At 47.8% G+C, this 15,596-nt stretch overlaps 1 protein-coding gene across 4 annotated transcripts in view; it reads right to left on the reverse strand.

Moving 5' to 3' along the window:
- Nucleotides 1-1,600: 1,600 nt before the first annotated feature.
- Nucleotides 1,601-15,596, reverse strand: part of Ttll6 (tubulin tyrosine ligase like 6) — a 30,924-nt gene continuing 16,928 nt past the window's right edge. For 2 of the 4 annotated variants that reach the window (XM_075990978.1, XM_075990975.1), the window contains exons 10-12: nt 14,005-14,283; nt 12,272-12,602; nt 8,357-9,918 (exon numbers count right to left, since the gene is read on the reverse strand). In XM_075990978.1, coding sequence (XP_075847093.1) covers nt 9,632-9,918; nt 12,272-12,602; nt 14,005-14,283 — 897 coding nt within the window. In that variant the 3' untranslated portion in view covers nt 8,357-9,631. Of the gene's footprint in view, nt 3,137-8,356; nt 9,919-12,271; nt 12,603-14,004; nt 14,284-15,596 lie in introns of those variants that run through there. The other 2 variants (XM_075990976.1, XM_075990979.1) reach the window with 2 other exon arrangements.

Below are 15,596 nucleotides of genomic sequence, written 5' to 3' on the forward strand. Positions count from 1 at the left end.
TGCTAAGGAGGCGCTCTAACACGGTGTCAAGACAACGCCAGCCTGATCCAGAGAATGTTTTGCTTTTATTAGTGTTTTGCCTATGTTGTGCCTGAGGAGGACAGAAGAGGGCGCTGAATATCCTGGAACCGGATTCATAGATGGTTGTGAACTGTGCTGGGGACCTAATCCAGGTGTTCTCCAGGACCGGTAAGGGCTCTCAACCATTGAGCCATCTCTCAAGACTCTATCTACATTGTGTCTGTGTGAAGATGTGTGTGGGCATGCAAGCTACAGCATCAGAGGACGTGACCATCAGAGGACGATTTACAGGGGTTAGTTGTCTCTTTCTACCATATGGATTCAGGGGCTTGAACTCAGATTGTCAGCTTGTTGGTAAGTGCCCTTTCCCACTGAGCCATCCCTCTGGTCCCCAAGATGGATTTTATACACACACACACACACACACACACACACACACACACACAAACTTAGCTGTTAGGGACATCACGTCTGTGCTTGGACCTTCTCTATGGGGGTTGCTCTTTGAGGTCTGCCAGAAGGCAGAGATGCATTTAGATGCCTTCTGAAGCAGATGAGGTGATCTATGTCCTCCCAAGTCACCCTAGCTTTTTTCAGGGAACTCGCAATTCCTTTCTTTTTGCTTCCATGCCCCCAGCCGCTGTGTGCCTGCTCTCTGGTGTGTCTGTCATTTGCTACTTTCTTTTTTGTCTACTTCTCTGAGGTACAACTGTCCTTTCCCCACTTCCCCACAATCTCTCATCTTTTTAGGTGTTGTGAAGGTTTGAAGGCAGGAGCACCCTATGAGGCTTCCAGCTTCCTTCCTCTGTGGGCCTCTTCCTTCTAATCCATCATTCCACCGTCACTACAGAGACATCTTCTAACACTGAATAAAATCTCTCTCCCATCCAAACCCTTCGAAGGTCTCCACTACACTCTGGCTTAAACAGTTCCCAGGATAACATTTTAGATCCTCTTCATAATCCATTGAACAAACATTTATTGAATTCCTCCATGAAGTCCTTGTTACTTTGGTTTAACCTCAAGGAGTAAGGGGCTGGAGAGATGGCTCAGTGGCTAAAAGCACTGGCTTTTCTTCCGGAGAACCTCAGTTAGAGTCCTACTACCCACGTGGTGGTTCACAACATCTGTAAATCCAACTCCAGGGGATCACAGCCCTCTTTTGGCTGCCACAGGCACTAAGAACACAGATAGACATACATGCAGGTAAAACATGTCAAAACATACAGTTCAGTCACAGACAATTCACTATCATGAGGGAAGCAGTTAGGTGGAAGGAGCAAAGGGCCCCTGGGGTCCGCAGTGCGGTCTCTCAAGCTGTCTCCATCTTCATCTCCCAACATTCCTTGCTAATGCAGCCGAATGTCACCGGACCTTCCATAGTTATCAACTCCTAGGCTTCTATACTGCAATCTACATCCCATACAGGTTTAAAATTTTCTTTATCCTGTTCTGACCCCTTGGCTAGAAGTGGACTTGGCCACCAGGTGGACATGTTTTCTTCTCATCCACAGATACTGGCGTTTAACTCGGGCTCCATCTGTGAACTTGTGTTGTTCTACTGCACACTCCACAGAGCAAGGCCTCCTCTGCCCCCATTCCCCCGCCCCCATATCCTCCCTTGACCCATTAGCATTCAGCAGATAACTACCCTCCACAGCCTCTGGATGGGCAGAGTCAGGAAGACAGCCTGCTGTTTCCCCTTCTCACTGGAGAACCCAGAGGTTTTTAGCACTTTAGGTGGAACAGCACATGCTAAATAACAGGGACGGCCAAGTGCAAGATGCCAGCACAAGACTCGCTGTCCAGAATTCACTGCACATTTCAAGATGGGGCCCGCAGAGAGCTGCACCACGGGCAGAGTCCCTCTGTGCACGGGGCGCTGAGTGACTACACGGATTCCAGACAGCAGCCGTGAAGCTGGCCGTGGCTCTGGAAGCAAGAAGCAAGGGTACTGGAACCCAAATGTCTGTTAGGGAAAACAAACCTGGCTTTACCTTATTAACAGACTTCAATACCTTGGATAATTCAGGTCCTTTCCTTGGAGAGGACTGTGAGGTTAAATGCCTCAGACCTTGCTGAGGTTGGAAATCCATTCCCACAAACATCCAACACAGTGAGGTGGTGCTCACTCTTAGACTCCCCATACTTCCCTACAAAACCCTTCCCTCCACCCCTAAATCCAACTCCAGAAGGAGCAAAGGAGACAAAGGCCTCATGCCACATTCTAGAGAACACAGCGAGAGCTGGCAGGTAGAACGAGCTGTTACACCTGGAAACTAGCTTTCTCTGCTTGATGAAAGGAAAGGGGGCTCCATTCTGCGGCAGACAAGGTCATTCCAGGCTCTTGGATCCTAACGAAAGGACAGGGCTTCCCGTGGATCTTCCATCCCAAAGTCTTCCAGAGCACCTGGCATATTTCAGTAGATCAGTGAGCGGTGCCCAGGGGAACTACCATCCCGCCTCCCATTCTGGACCAGGCTCCTTCCTAGTATCGAGCATGGCAATTTATTTTATTAATGTAAACATGAGGGAAGATATATAATTTCTGCAGGTCAATGGAAGCATCCCCTGCAGGCTAGGTACTCTCACGCTACCGTCTTTGCCAGCAAGACTGAAGGGGAGGTGGCAGCAAGTGGCAGCCTGGGGCCCGAGGTGGCAGGCCTTTGGGCCGGCTGGAAGGAGATGACCGCTTTTGTTGGTGAATTTGCAACTGTCCTGATTCTTTCCATCAAGACTCAGAATTCCACCACACTCGGTCCTAGTTCTGCCTTCTTTTCTTTAGAGGGAAGGGCAGACTAACACAGGCCAGTGGGTAGAATGAGGGCTCCGGACTCCTGGAGACTGGGAGTCCTCCCCTCACTCCTCCCTCGAGCTGCTTAGCCTGGAGGAATGTTCTAGATGACAGTGGCCATCATGTGAGGGACCCAGAGGCGCTCCACAGCTGAGGCAACCGTTCTAGGGGAGCAGCACTCGATTCCTAGAAGTCCTGGTCCCATAGGCAGCACTGTCCTCAAAGGTGCCAATGAGACCTATTTATCAGACCAGAATTTCTAGATGAGGGAATGAATCTTCCAGTCCATTCTGAAGATACTGGCTGGAGACAAATCATTTCCTGGAGTAAGAGGTAGGAAAGGAAAAACAGCAAAGACTCACTCTGATTCTAGAAAGGAGAAAAAAACAAAGATTTTTCTTAGGTTATCTTCTACAAAGGCCTCTGGAATGGTAAAGCTAATTAGTCCTCCCTTTTCCCTCTTTGTGAAGTTGAGGATGAAGCAGGGCAAGTGCTCTGCCACTTAGGCCACATCCAGCCCTAAAGTCATGTCATCACTTCTACCTAGTGAATCAGGAGGTGCTCAGGAGTCACATCCCAGTGCACCAGGAGCTACCACCCGCATCACCTACAGCCTGACCACCTGGACATTTGATACGGATTGTCAAAAGTGGTAAGACGGCTGACTGCAGACAGCGTACAGTACTGGTTAAAAGCTGCACATCTAATAGGGACAAGGGCACACAGGACCCCTCCCTAACCAAGAAGCTGCCTGCAGTTTGTGCCTGCTGGAAAAGGGGAAATCGGTTTTCTCCAATGCAGTCTCACTGGATTTATCAGCCATATGCCAGGGCAGGCCCAATGCTCAGAGGCAGTTGGTCAATATAAAACAAACTCAGTGGTGTTTTTTGGATTTTTTGTTTCATTTTGTTTTGGCACTCTTGTCTTATTGGTCTTTTCCCTGTTTTGATTTTCAATTTTGTAGGGTTTATTTGTTTGTTTGTTTTGGTGCTTTTTGTTGTTGTTGGTTTGGTTTGGTTTTTTGAGACAGGGTTTCTCTGTAGCTTTGGAGCCTGTCCTGGAACTCACTCTGTAAATCAGGCTGACCTCGAACTCACAGAGATCCGCCTGTCTCGGCCTCCCGAGTGCTGGGATTAAAGGCGTGCGCCACTACCACCTGGCTGGTTGGTTTTTTGGGTTTTTTTTGAGGGGGGTGAGAAAGAGAAAGAACAAAATTGGGTGGCGAGAGAGGTTCAGAAGATGAGGAAGGAGTTGAGGGAGGAGAAACATGATCAAAATATATTGTATGAAAAAAATATTTTAATAAAAAAACATGGCAGGGTGGTAGTAACTCATACCTTTAATCCCAGCACTTGGGAGGCAGAGGCATGCAGATCTCTGTGAGTTTGAGGCCAGCCTGGTATAAAGAGGTAGTTCTAGAACAACTGGAACTATACAAAGAAATCCTGTCTTGAAAACCCGAAAAGAAGGGGTTGGAGAGATAGCTCAGTGGTTAAGAGTACTAGTTGGTCTTTCAGAGGATCCGGATCCAATTCCCAGCACCCACATGCCAGCTCACAACTGTCTGTAACCCCAAGATCTGACACCTTCTCACAAACATACATACAAACAAAACACTAATGCACATAAAGTAAAAATAAATAAATTTAAAAAGAAAAATCAAAAAGAAAAGAAAACTAAAAACAAAGAAGCCAAGAACTGGATGTCAGGGCACAGATTTGTAACCCCAGCATTTGAAGAACAGAGATAGGAGGATGGGGAGCTTGAAACTAGTGTGACTTTGTCCAAAACAATTTCTTGAAATAATAATGCTTTTTTTAAAAGGGGAGGAAAAAGGAGGCAGTGGCAGCATGCTTTCGGACAGTAGTTACTTAGCCTCTCTGCCTCAGTCTCCCCATTTGACAAAGACACATCTGAGAGGACTGAGCACAGTGTTTCCAACAGCAAAAATAAACGCCTTTGTCCAAGCCGGAGCAAGAGCAGATAACCACAGTCACGATGGTCACCATCGCCGAGGCCACCTGAATCATCCTTGTGACCTTATTAACTGGGCTCTCTAACCCCGTGATCATAATCTCTACCCAGATCCACATCTGGCTCAGTGACCAACCCATTCCTTCTATCTGTGCGTCCAGGGAAGGACGATGGGCCTGTGGTGACGTCTGCAGACAGGCTTTAAGCTCACAGCAGCACAGTAAAGGGGAAGAGATGCTGTCTGTCTGTCCTGAGTCCACCACTTGAGTAAAGTTGGGCAAACCTTGACTTTCTTTACCTACAAACTGTGGCTCAAATAACACCTGCCTTGCCAACCTCAGTACTGCCATGGGGATTCCAGGAGCTATAGTTTGCGAATCTGCTATATGGAAAGTAAACTGTTATTACATTTACGGAACAAAGCCCTGATCCACCACGTGGCCCCCTGCGCTGCTCCTCCCCTCACTCAACCACTGTTTATCACACGAAAGCCCTTTTCTTACAGGGCTCTCGTGTTTTTTTAGTCCACACCTGAGAGTTAGGCATTCTGCTGAATACAACTCATCTTTTGTGAGCTTGCTTTCTTATCTATCAGTTGTTGTGGTCTGCTGACTTCAGGGACAATTATTAGAATCCATTATTTGTCCTGAAAGCAGAGGGCCAGATCTGCCATCTGGTCACCCCTAATATTCTCAGAGTCCTCTCAACCTGTGCTCTCCCAGCCTCCTGCAGAAATGCCTTCACTGGAGAGCCATTGGTTACACCCTCAGTTCTGACTCAAGAATAATAATGGAACAGATATTTGAAAGGTGGGTGGTAGAGATCTTGGGACTTGGGCATCAGAAATATTTGACTCAAAGCAGGAAGTGTGGCTCACACGATAATCCAGGCACGTGAAAGGCTGAGGCAGGAGGCTCCCAAAAACTAGGCTAGACTGAGGAGAGGAGGAGGAGAGAAGAAAAAGAGGAAAGGAAGGAAAAGGGAATAGAGGGGTAGTTCAGCAGCCAGCAGCCAAGACCAAGTGCTGCTCTTTGGGAGGCCGTGAGTTTGGTTCCCAGCACCCACACTGTACCTGTAACGCTAGCTACAGGGCACCGGAAATGGTCCCCGGGGCCCTGAGAGTACTGCCCTCACGTGCGCAGACCCCACCCAGATACATACATACATACATAGGTAAAAATAAAGACAGGGGGCTGAAGAGATGCTCAGAGGTTGCGAGCGCTCACCTCTCTTGTTCTTGTTCCATTCCCAGCATCAGGGCAGCTTACAAACATCTGTAACTCCAGTTCCAGGGGATCTGATGCCTCCACGAGTACCAGACATCCACATGGTACACATACATAAATGCAGGCAAAACACTCATACACATTAAAAGAACACGTAAATCTTTACATAGCCCTAGGTAGCCTGGAACTCATAGCGATCCACCGGCCTCCGCCTTTCCGAGGGCTGGGATTAAAGGAGCACACCACCACATCTGGCTTAAATACATAAATCTTTAAAGAGAATCAGAATAAAATCTTTAGATAGGCAGAAATAAGAGCTGACGAAAGGACCACTCTGGTCAAATGTGGAGGCAGTTTGTGCTCTGAGGGGATCAACAGTCTGGTTAGGGGAAGAAAGAGCAAAGCTACGTTTAGCCTTTTCTGTGGGTTCAGTTCGATCCGACAGTCAGTGCAGGAAGTACTTTGCCACACCCTCTCTCCATGATTTTGCTTGTATTGTTCTTAACTGTCTTGTTTGTTTGAGAGAAAGCTTCACTCTGTATCCTAGACCATCTTACCCCGGAGATGATCTGTCTGCCCCAGCCTCTCCACACCACACCGACCCCTCAGGCTGTCCCTATACAACCCTCTCTTTCTCTCTGTCTATGTGTGTGTGTGTTCTGATTTTTACTATTGTTTTTGTCATTATTTTCTGTGGCACTGGGGACAGAACTTGAGTCATTGTGCATTCTAGGCAAGTATTCTACATCAGAGCTACATCTCCAACCCCTATTAATTCACATTGACAGACTTATTAAATAAAACTTTTCTTTGGCTAGAAAGATAACTTAGTGGTTAAGAGTACTCATTGTTTTTCCAGAGGACTGAAGCTTGGTTTCCAGTACCCACATGACTTTAGCTCCAACCCAGGGGATGCAATGCCGCTGGCCATTCTGGGCACAAGTACAAATCCACATGCCGACACATACACATAATTAAAATTAATAAAAAGGGACTGCAATGGTTTACCAGTTAAGAGCCCTGGCTACTCTTTCTGCAGACCCGAGTTCAGTTCCCAGCACCCACACAGTGACTCAAGGGTGCTGCATGAACATGGTGTATAGACATATATGCAGGCAAAACACACCCACACATAAAATAAAAATAAAGACTAGAAGATTTTTTTAAAGATTTATTTATTCATTCAGTTTTTAAATTTATTATGTATGTGTGTATCCCCGCTCACCAGAAGAGGGCACCAGATCTTATTATCAATGGTTGTGAGACACCACCATGTGGTTGCGGGGAGTTGAACTCAGGACCTCTGGAAGAGCAGCAGCCAGGGTTCTTAACCTTCCACTCAATGCTCTTTTCTCTTTCTTTTCTTTTCTTTTCTTTCTTTCTTTCTTTCTTTCTTTCTTTCTTTCTTTCTTTCTTTCTTTCTTTCTTTCTCCTTTGGTTTTTCAAGACAGTGTTTTTCTGTGTAGTAGCTTTGAAGCCTGTCCTGGAATTTGCTCTGTAAAACAGGCTGTCCTCAAACTTTTAACCACTGAGCTATCTCTCTAGCCCTAAAAGTTGTAAATAATAAAAATAAACTCTTTTTAAAAAAAATTTGGAGCCGGGCGGTGGTGGCGCACGCCTTTAATCCCAGCACTCGGGAGGCAGAGGCAGGTGGATCTCTGTGAGTTCGAGACCAGCCTGGTCTACAAGAGCTAGTTCCAGGACAGAAACCAAAACCTACTGAGAAACCCTGTCTCGAAAATCAAAAAAAAAAAAAAATTGGGGGGGGGGGCAGGTAGTGGTGGCACACGCCTTTAATCCCAGCACTCAGGAGGCAGAAACAGGTGGATCTCTGTGAGTTTGAGGCCAGCCTGGTCTACAGAATAAGTTCAAGACATCCAGGGTTGCCGGGCGGTGGTGGCGCACGCCTTTAATCCCAGCACTCGGGAAGCAGAGGCAGGCAGATCTCTGTGAGTTCGAGGCCAGCCTGGTCTACAAGAGCTAGTTCCAGGACAGGCTCCAAAGCTACAGAGAAACCCTGTCTCGAAAAACCAAAAAAAAAAAAAAAAAAAAAAAAAAAAAAAAAAAAAAAGACATCCAGGGTTGTCTCAAAACACCAATTTTTTTTAAACTTGTATTTATTTTGTGCGTGTGTTTATGTGTGTTCATGCCATGGCACATATGTAGAGGTCAAATGACAGCTTCCTGAAGCCATTCTCCTGTCAGCTTGTGGGATCTGGTGATTCTACTGGGGCCTCAGGCCTGTGGGCAAGAACCTGTACCCAGAGGCCCCCTTCCTGGGCCTGAATATGGATAAAAGCTTTTAGTGGAATCTGTGACTTCCCGTTTTCTTCTCTTTTTTTTGAGACAGGGTCTACCACAGCCTAGACTGGTCTTAATATCCTTAGATTTCTTTCTTTTTTAAAAAAATTTATTTATTATGTACACTGTGTTCAGCCTCTATGCCTGCAGGCCAGAAGAGGGCACCAGATCTCATTACAGATGGTTGTGAGCCACCATGTGGTTGCTGGGAATTGAACTCAGGACCCCTGGAAGAGCAGTCAGTGCTCTTAACCTCTGAGCCATCTCTCCAGCCCCTGTCCTTGGATTTCTTTAACTCCCCATCTTCGGTGCTTCCCTGGAGCGTGGATCACAGCTGTGAACCACTAGGCCTGTTTTTCTTTGAAACAGGGTCTCACTCTGTAGCCCTGGCTGGTCTGAAATTTGTTCTGTAAACCAAGCTAGCTTTGAACTTGTGGTGATCCTCCTGCCTCTTGCTTTCCAAGTGCTGGGATTACAAGCCTATACACTCAACTCCTGGTTCCCTCGCTGCGTTTTAAAATTCATTTTACGGGGTCTTGTGGCGTCTATCCCTTGCTTGCTCATAGAGCTGCTGCTCCCCATGCCTCAGCACCACGAGGCAGCGAGCACAGGCACAAGCCGCTATCTGCGCTGAAATATGCACTAAAAATTTCATTACATCACTGTGGGGGTCACATTTGTGGAGGGCAGAGGGTAACTGGCAGGAACCAGTGCTCGCCTTCTGCTATGTGAGTACCAGGGATCGAACTCGGGCCTTCAGACTTGGCAGCAGATGCTTTATGGGCTGAGCCAGCTCATTGGCTCTAGAACATGTGTTTTCACAAACACCCAGGCGACGCCCAGGGGGTCAGGGCAGCATATCTGGTAACAATCTCATTTCCGCGGCAGGAATGAGGGTGACTGAGCAGCGCTAGCCTCTTCTCATGGATTTTTTTATATGACGTTCCTTCAGAGACACCTAGGCTTTGAAAGAGCACTCCTTACGGTCTCCCTGACCCTTCCACACAGTGGAAACACCAGGTTCCTGTCATTCTGTCCCTTCCCTTCTCATTATGGGGCCAGCCTTATCTGACAACAGCGATCTAAAGTGCACTTCGTGGTGGGGGCGGTCAGCACTATAGAAATAGGCCAAGCCAGGGTCATCTTTTGAGGAGAATCTCAGCTGTTGACTTACCTACAGGTCTCCATCAATCCATCCACCCTCCTACATACTCAACACTCCAGAAAGATCAAGAGAAGAGCGGACAGCGTGCCAACCTATCCAGGGAAGAAGGGGAGGCACCTACCTGAGCTCTCACATCCTTTCTGACCAGAGTCAGGCAGTGGCAGTGTGCTGCGGGTCCTGTGTGCTCGGGTCCCTTGTAGTACCTGGGTCCCTTGTCGTACCTGGGTCCCTTGTCGTACCTGGGTCCCTTGTAGTACCTGAATGGCTTCTGCTAGGCCGAGGGTCCAGCCGGGCCTGAGTGGCAACTACCAGAAGGTCATTCAGAGATTTGGCATGGCTGTGAGAACGCTGCAGGAGGACGGAGGGCACATCCATCTCTCTCTTCCTGCCAGAGCTGTGGCGGTGGGAGCACCACTCCTTGGGCAAGGACAGGTTTTCTGGAAAGGTAAAGTCATTGGCATCATCAACTTGTGCTGCTATAGTTAGCACAATCTCCTGGCGAAGGCCACCTCCCGCGAGGCTCCCAATGGGCTTGGAATCAGAGTCAGCCATTGCTCCTTCCTTCACACAGTTTCTGTGGCCCAAGATTGGCACAGGCAATGGGTCTCATGTGAACAAGAGCTGGGAATATTGACTATCAGCCAGCACTCTATTAACTCTTTGGTTCAATGGGGATAGAGACTCTTTAATAAAGCGAATGGGTCAGGGGCTCAGTGGTTAAGAGCACTGGCTGCTCTTCCAGAGGACCCATATGGCAATTCAGAATTGTCTATAACTCCAGTTCCAGAGGATCTGACACCCTCACCCAAACATATATGCAGGCAAAACACCAGTGCACATTAAATAAATAATTTTTAAAATATTTATTTATTATATATACAATATTCTGTCTGTGTGTATGTCTGCAGGCCAGAAGAGGGCACCAGACCTCATTACAGATGGTTGTGAGCCACCATGTGGTTGCCGGGAACTGAACTCAGGACCTTTGGAAGGGTAGGCAATGCTCTTAACCACTGAGCCATCTCTCCAGCCCCCAATAAATAATTTTTTAAAAATATTTAATTATTATGTATACAATAGTCTGTCTGTGTGTATGCCTGAAGGCCAGAAGAGGGCGCCAGACCTCATTACAGATGGTTGTGAGCCACCATGTAGTTGCTGGGAATTGAACTCAGGACCTTTGGAAGAGCAGGCAATGCTGTTAACCACTGAGCCATCTCTCCAGCTCCCCAATAAATAATTTTTAAAAAATTAAAAAAGAAAGAGTATGGGCCATGTCTCCATCATCAGACAGAGAGAAGGATCTAACCCTTCTCTTGCTCTGGGAATCCCCAAACCTGGGGCTTCTTTCAACAGGTTCCTTTCTCTCTAATGTTGCACTAGTTTGAATTTGCCATTGCTAGTTTTGTGATTGTTTTTAGTATTTTTTTTATATTTTTATGTATATGGGTGTTTTGCCTGTATGTCTGTCTGTGCACCTGATGTGTGCCTGATGCCCACAGAGGCCAAAAGAGGGCATCAGATTCCCTAGGATGGAGTTATAGACAGTTGTGAGCAGCCTTGTGGGTGTGTCAAAAATAGCCAGTGATCTTAACTGTTAAGCCATTTCTCCAACCTTTAGTTTTATAATTGAAAATACTTTATTATTGTTGTGTATGTGGACATATGCATGAGTTAGCATGCTACAATATACAAGTGGGGGTCAGAGAATAATTTTGTGGAACCAGTTCTTCCCATCCACCTTTATGTAGGTTCCAGTGATCAAATTCAGGTCACCTGGGTGGTGTGGCAAGCACCTTTTCATCTGCTGGGCCATCTCACCAGTCCTACTAATTTTTATTTATTTTTCTAAAAATTTTAATGTCTGGCAGTGGTAGCACAGGCCTTTAATCCCAGCACTAGAGAGGCAGAGGCAGGAGGATCTCTGTGAGTTTGAAGTCAACCTGTTCTACACAGACAGGACAGCCAAGGCTACACAGAAAAACCCTGCCATCCCCGCCAAAAAAAAAAATTAAAAATTGTTGAGGCTAGAGCAATAGCCCAACAGGTGAGACACTGGCTACTCTTCCAGAGAACCCAGGTCCAAATCCTAGCACCCATAGAGTGGCTTATAATTGTCTGTCAGGCCAACCCCAGGGAATCCAACTCCCTCTTCTGGTCCCCACTGGCCCCCAAAGGCATCTGGTACAAACGTGGTATGCAGATATATATATGTAGACAAAACACCCATACACATAAAACCAAGGAATAAAATTAATTAAAATAAATTTTATTTGTTTTTATGATGTGTATATACCCACACGTCTATATGAGAACCACTTGGGTACAGGTACTCAAGGAGGCCAGAAGAGGGCTTTGGCTATCCTGGCGCTGGAGCTACACAGACAGTTCTAAGCCGTCCAGCACGGGTGCTGGCCATTATTTATCTCTTTGAGAAAGTGTCTTGTGTAGCTCAGGCTGGCTGCAGACTCATGGTCCTCTTGTCTCAACCCCTGATTCCGATTACTGGTATTTCAGGCATGCCCCACCAGACCTGGCCCTGATGCTAGAGTTAAGGTTTAGTCACCCGATGTTCCTAAGGGAAAACGGAACCTACAGTGGCTAGCCATAGGTGAGCTTCATTCCCCTTCCGCTCCCCACCATTGCTGTCCAGACACTCTCACATCCAAGACCCTAAAGCAATGTCTGCCCCATCACCAACGCAGACCTCGAAAGCCATGAGCCTACAAACTATATTCTCTCCAGAAGCTAATGACAGGAGTCGTTTTGTCGGCGCACTCCAGCACTCACGTGACTTGGGGGCCGGGAACAAGGAGCGCCTCTTCTTCATCTGAACCTTCCGCAGAATCTCCGACATCAGGTGCTGCCGCCCCACTTCGTTCTTGATCAGGGTCAAACTCACGTCCAAACTCCTGGGTTTGGAAGACATGGGAGGTTTGGATTTTTTCTCCTGGACCAGCTTCTGGGGGGCCCTCCGCTGCTTGCCCTTCCAGGAGACCGTTTGGACACTCTCCAAACTGCTGCACTCAGGACTGGTGGTCAGGCTCAGGCTGGCCAGGGATTCCAGAGAGGTTGAGAGCTGGGCTGTGGATTCTGGGGAAGTTTCTACAGGTGTTAAGGGCTGAAAGAGAAAATAGCCTGGAATGAGACTACAGGAGGCGGAGGACTCCCTTCTAGCTCCTCTAGAAAGAAAGGGCGGAAATGGTCCCGGGTGGTGACAGGAGAGGTGGCCCAGTGGTTAAGAGCACTGGCTGCTCCGGTTCCACAAGATCTGGTAACCTCTTCTGGTCTCTGTGAACACCTGGCACACATGATGCACATGCAAACACACACATACACATATCCACACAATTTTTAAAAATTATTCCTAGCAGGCGGATCTCTGTGAGTTCGAGGCCAGCCTGGTCTACAAGAGCTAGTTCCAGGACAGAAACCAAAAGCTACGGAGAAACCCTATGTCGAAAAATCAAAAAAAAAAACAAACAAACAAACAAAAAAAACCAAAAACAAAATTAATCCTAAAGTTGGCTCTGGGCAGGGTATGGTGGCACATGCCTTTAATCCCAACACTCAGGAGGCAGAGGCAGCTAGATCTCTATAAATTCAAGCTGGTCTGCATAGTGAGTTCCAGGACAGCCAGAGCTACATAGAGTGTCTCCAAAAAAAAAAAAAAAAGTTGATTCTAGGATAATCCAAGCATTGTTCCATTAGCATACAATAACTTTATCATTTATTTTTATTTTGTGTGCATTGGTGGCTTGCCTGCTTGTGTTGTCTGTGTGAGGGCATCAGACCCCCTGAAACTGGAGCTACAGACAGTTGTGAGCTGCCATGTGATCTAACCACTGAGCCATCTCTCCAGCCCTGTAGGTCAACTTTTTACTCTCTTTATTGTTGTTTGTGCCGAGAGTCTGAGTTTGATGAAGTCTTGCTTGTCTAATGTTTTTGCTGCTATCCTCGACAATTTCTGCCAAACCCAAGGTCATGGAGCCCCAAGGCATATTCTTTGTTTAAGTGATCTGAGTCTAAATTTTTGTTGTTGCTTTTGAGATAGGGCTTTCTTTCTTTCTTTCTTTCTTTTTTTTTTTTTTTGGTTTTCCGAGACAGGGGTCCTCTGTAGCTTTGGAGCATGTAGACCAGGCTGGCCTGGAACTTACAGAGATCCACCTGCCTCTGCCTCCTGAGTGCTGGGATTAAAAGCGCGTGCCACCAACGCCAGGCACACGATGCTGACAGCATCTAGATTTTTGACACCCCCACCCTACCCCCACCCCACCCCACCCTACCCCCACCCCACCCTACCCCCATGGAGAAAAGGAGCATGAAGGGGGAACCTGCCTATAGAAAGCAGGTGGGGAAAAGTCTTCCTCAAAGCCATTCCAGGCTTACCCTCCAGCAGGTAATGCCATCCTACTGTGTCAACTAGGGAAGCTGAGACTCCAGTAGCAACAGTGGGTACTCAAAGAGCTACAAGTTAGGGACAGGGAAAGCCCCTCCGCCCCTCAGCACGGCCCTTGACTTACCAGGCCATTGCTGACTACATTCACTGAATCGGCCGACTTCACTTCCTTGATTGTGGAATTGCATTTACGGAGCTCTGTCCCAGAGCTGGTGGGATTTGAACTCCTCAGGTCAGGGACAGAACTGTAGTACCTCGCAGACATGGGCTTGCAGGGAGCGAGGGTGGCCTCCTTCTTGGAGTCCTTCTGGTGGAGGCTACCGGCAGTTTCAGTGTTCCTTATGCCTCTGATGTTCAAGAACAGGTCAGGTGTGCAGGATACTAAAGCCACTGGGTGGTAGCTCTGGGAAGGAGGAAACCAGACACACAGCCCGTGGGGACCGCAGTCCCATCCGCCATCAGACTCATCTGCACCCCAGGGAAGGTGCAAAAGAGGTGAAGAGAAAGGAAACAGGATCCACCAGAGACTTTCTAGTCTGGAACTCTTAGCTCGGGGTTCCGGAACCCTTACAAAAGCCTGTGGCTGGATTGGGGAGCGAGTCATTAGCAACTTGAAACTGAGATTTCAAACAGTACAGTGTGTACTTGATGGAAGGTACTCCACAGCTTTCACCAGATTCCTAAAGAGTCTGTGACCCAACAAAGTTGAAAACCCCAAGCCAGCTCTAGTCCTGTCCTTCCAGGTGAGTCTTCAAGACTAAGGAGACAGTTAGGGATGGTGGCACACTCCTGCAATCCCAGCGCTCCACTAGCGGGAGCAGGAGGATCACCACAAGTTATAGCATGGTCTACTGAGTGAGTTCCAGGCCAGCCAGTGAGATTGAGACATTTTGAAAAAAACAAAACAAAACAAAAGATTAGAGAGAGGGGGCTGGCATTCTAGTGCTCAGTTAGCAGGTACGTGAGGCCCTGGTTTGGTCTCCAGCGCTTTACTAACTAGGCCTTGTGCCTCACGCCTGTAATCGCAGCACTTAGGAGGTGGAGGCCGGAGAATCAGTTCTACATTATCTTGTGCAACAGAACAAGTTTGGGGTCAGCCTGTGCTACATGAGACCCCCACCTTAAACAAGCAAGCAAACAAACAAACAAAAAAAAAACCACAAAAAACAAAACCCAAGAACGGTACGGAGATATACAGAAAGTCATTCACGTCTTTTCACTAAGAACCGGAGGTGGAGGAAATAGAAGCCACAGACTTAGCTCCCAGGACAATGAGGCAGCTCAACAAGGGATGGGCCACCTTGTGCAGAGAGCGAGCAGGCAGGAAGCCCCTTTTCAGGCATCCCCCGGAAGTATTCTGAAGACTAGGTCTCCCAGCAGCCCTCCTCAGGAGCCTGCCCGAGGGCCATTCCCAGCCAGATGAGGGCAGTGGAGCACACTCCCTACGGGGCTCAGGTCAGGCCCCCCCGCACAGCGAGGTTGCTCTTACTTCCAGAGGCAGAAAGGACAGACAGACCTGTGAGCATTCTCTACTGTCAGGATGGAGGGATCCTCTAACAGACGCCAGGTCTGTGTGCCTTCTAGATCCCTTCTTTGTAGTTCAGCCCTTAGGGCAGCCCGTCAGTGAGTCTGTGCCCGGAGCAGAGGTCTCCGTGGTACCCTCCCACGGATCGGCCCAAGCTGGGGCAGGGTGCTGGTTAGACACACACCCCCCTC

Source organism: Microtus pennsylvanicus, chromosome 11, assembly GCF_037038515.1.
Source record: "Microtus pennsylvanicus isolate mMicPen1 chromosome 11, mMicPen1.hap1, whole genome shotgun sequence".
Classification (NCBI taxonomy): Eukaryota; Metazoa; Chordata; class Mammalia; order Rodentia; family Cricetidae; genus Microtus; species Microtus pennsylvanicus.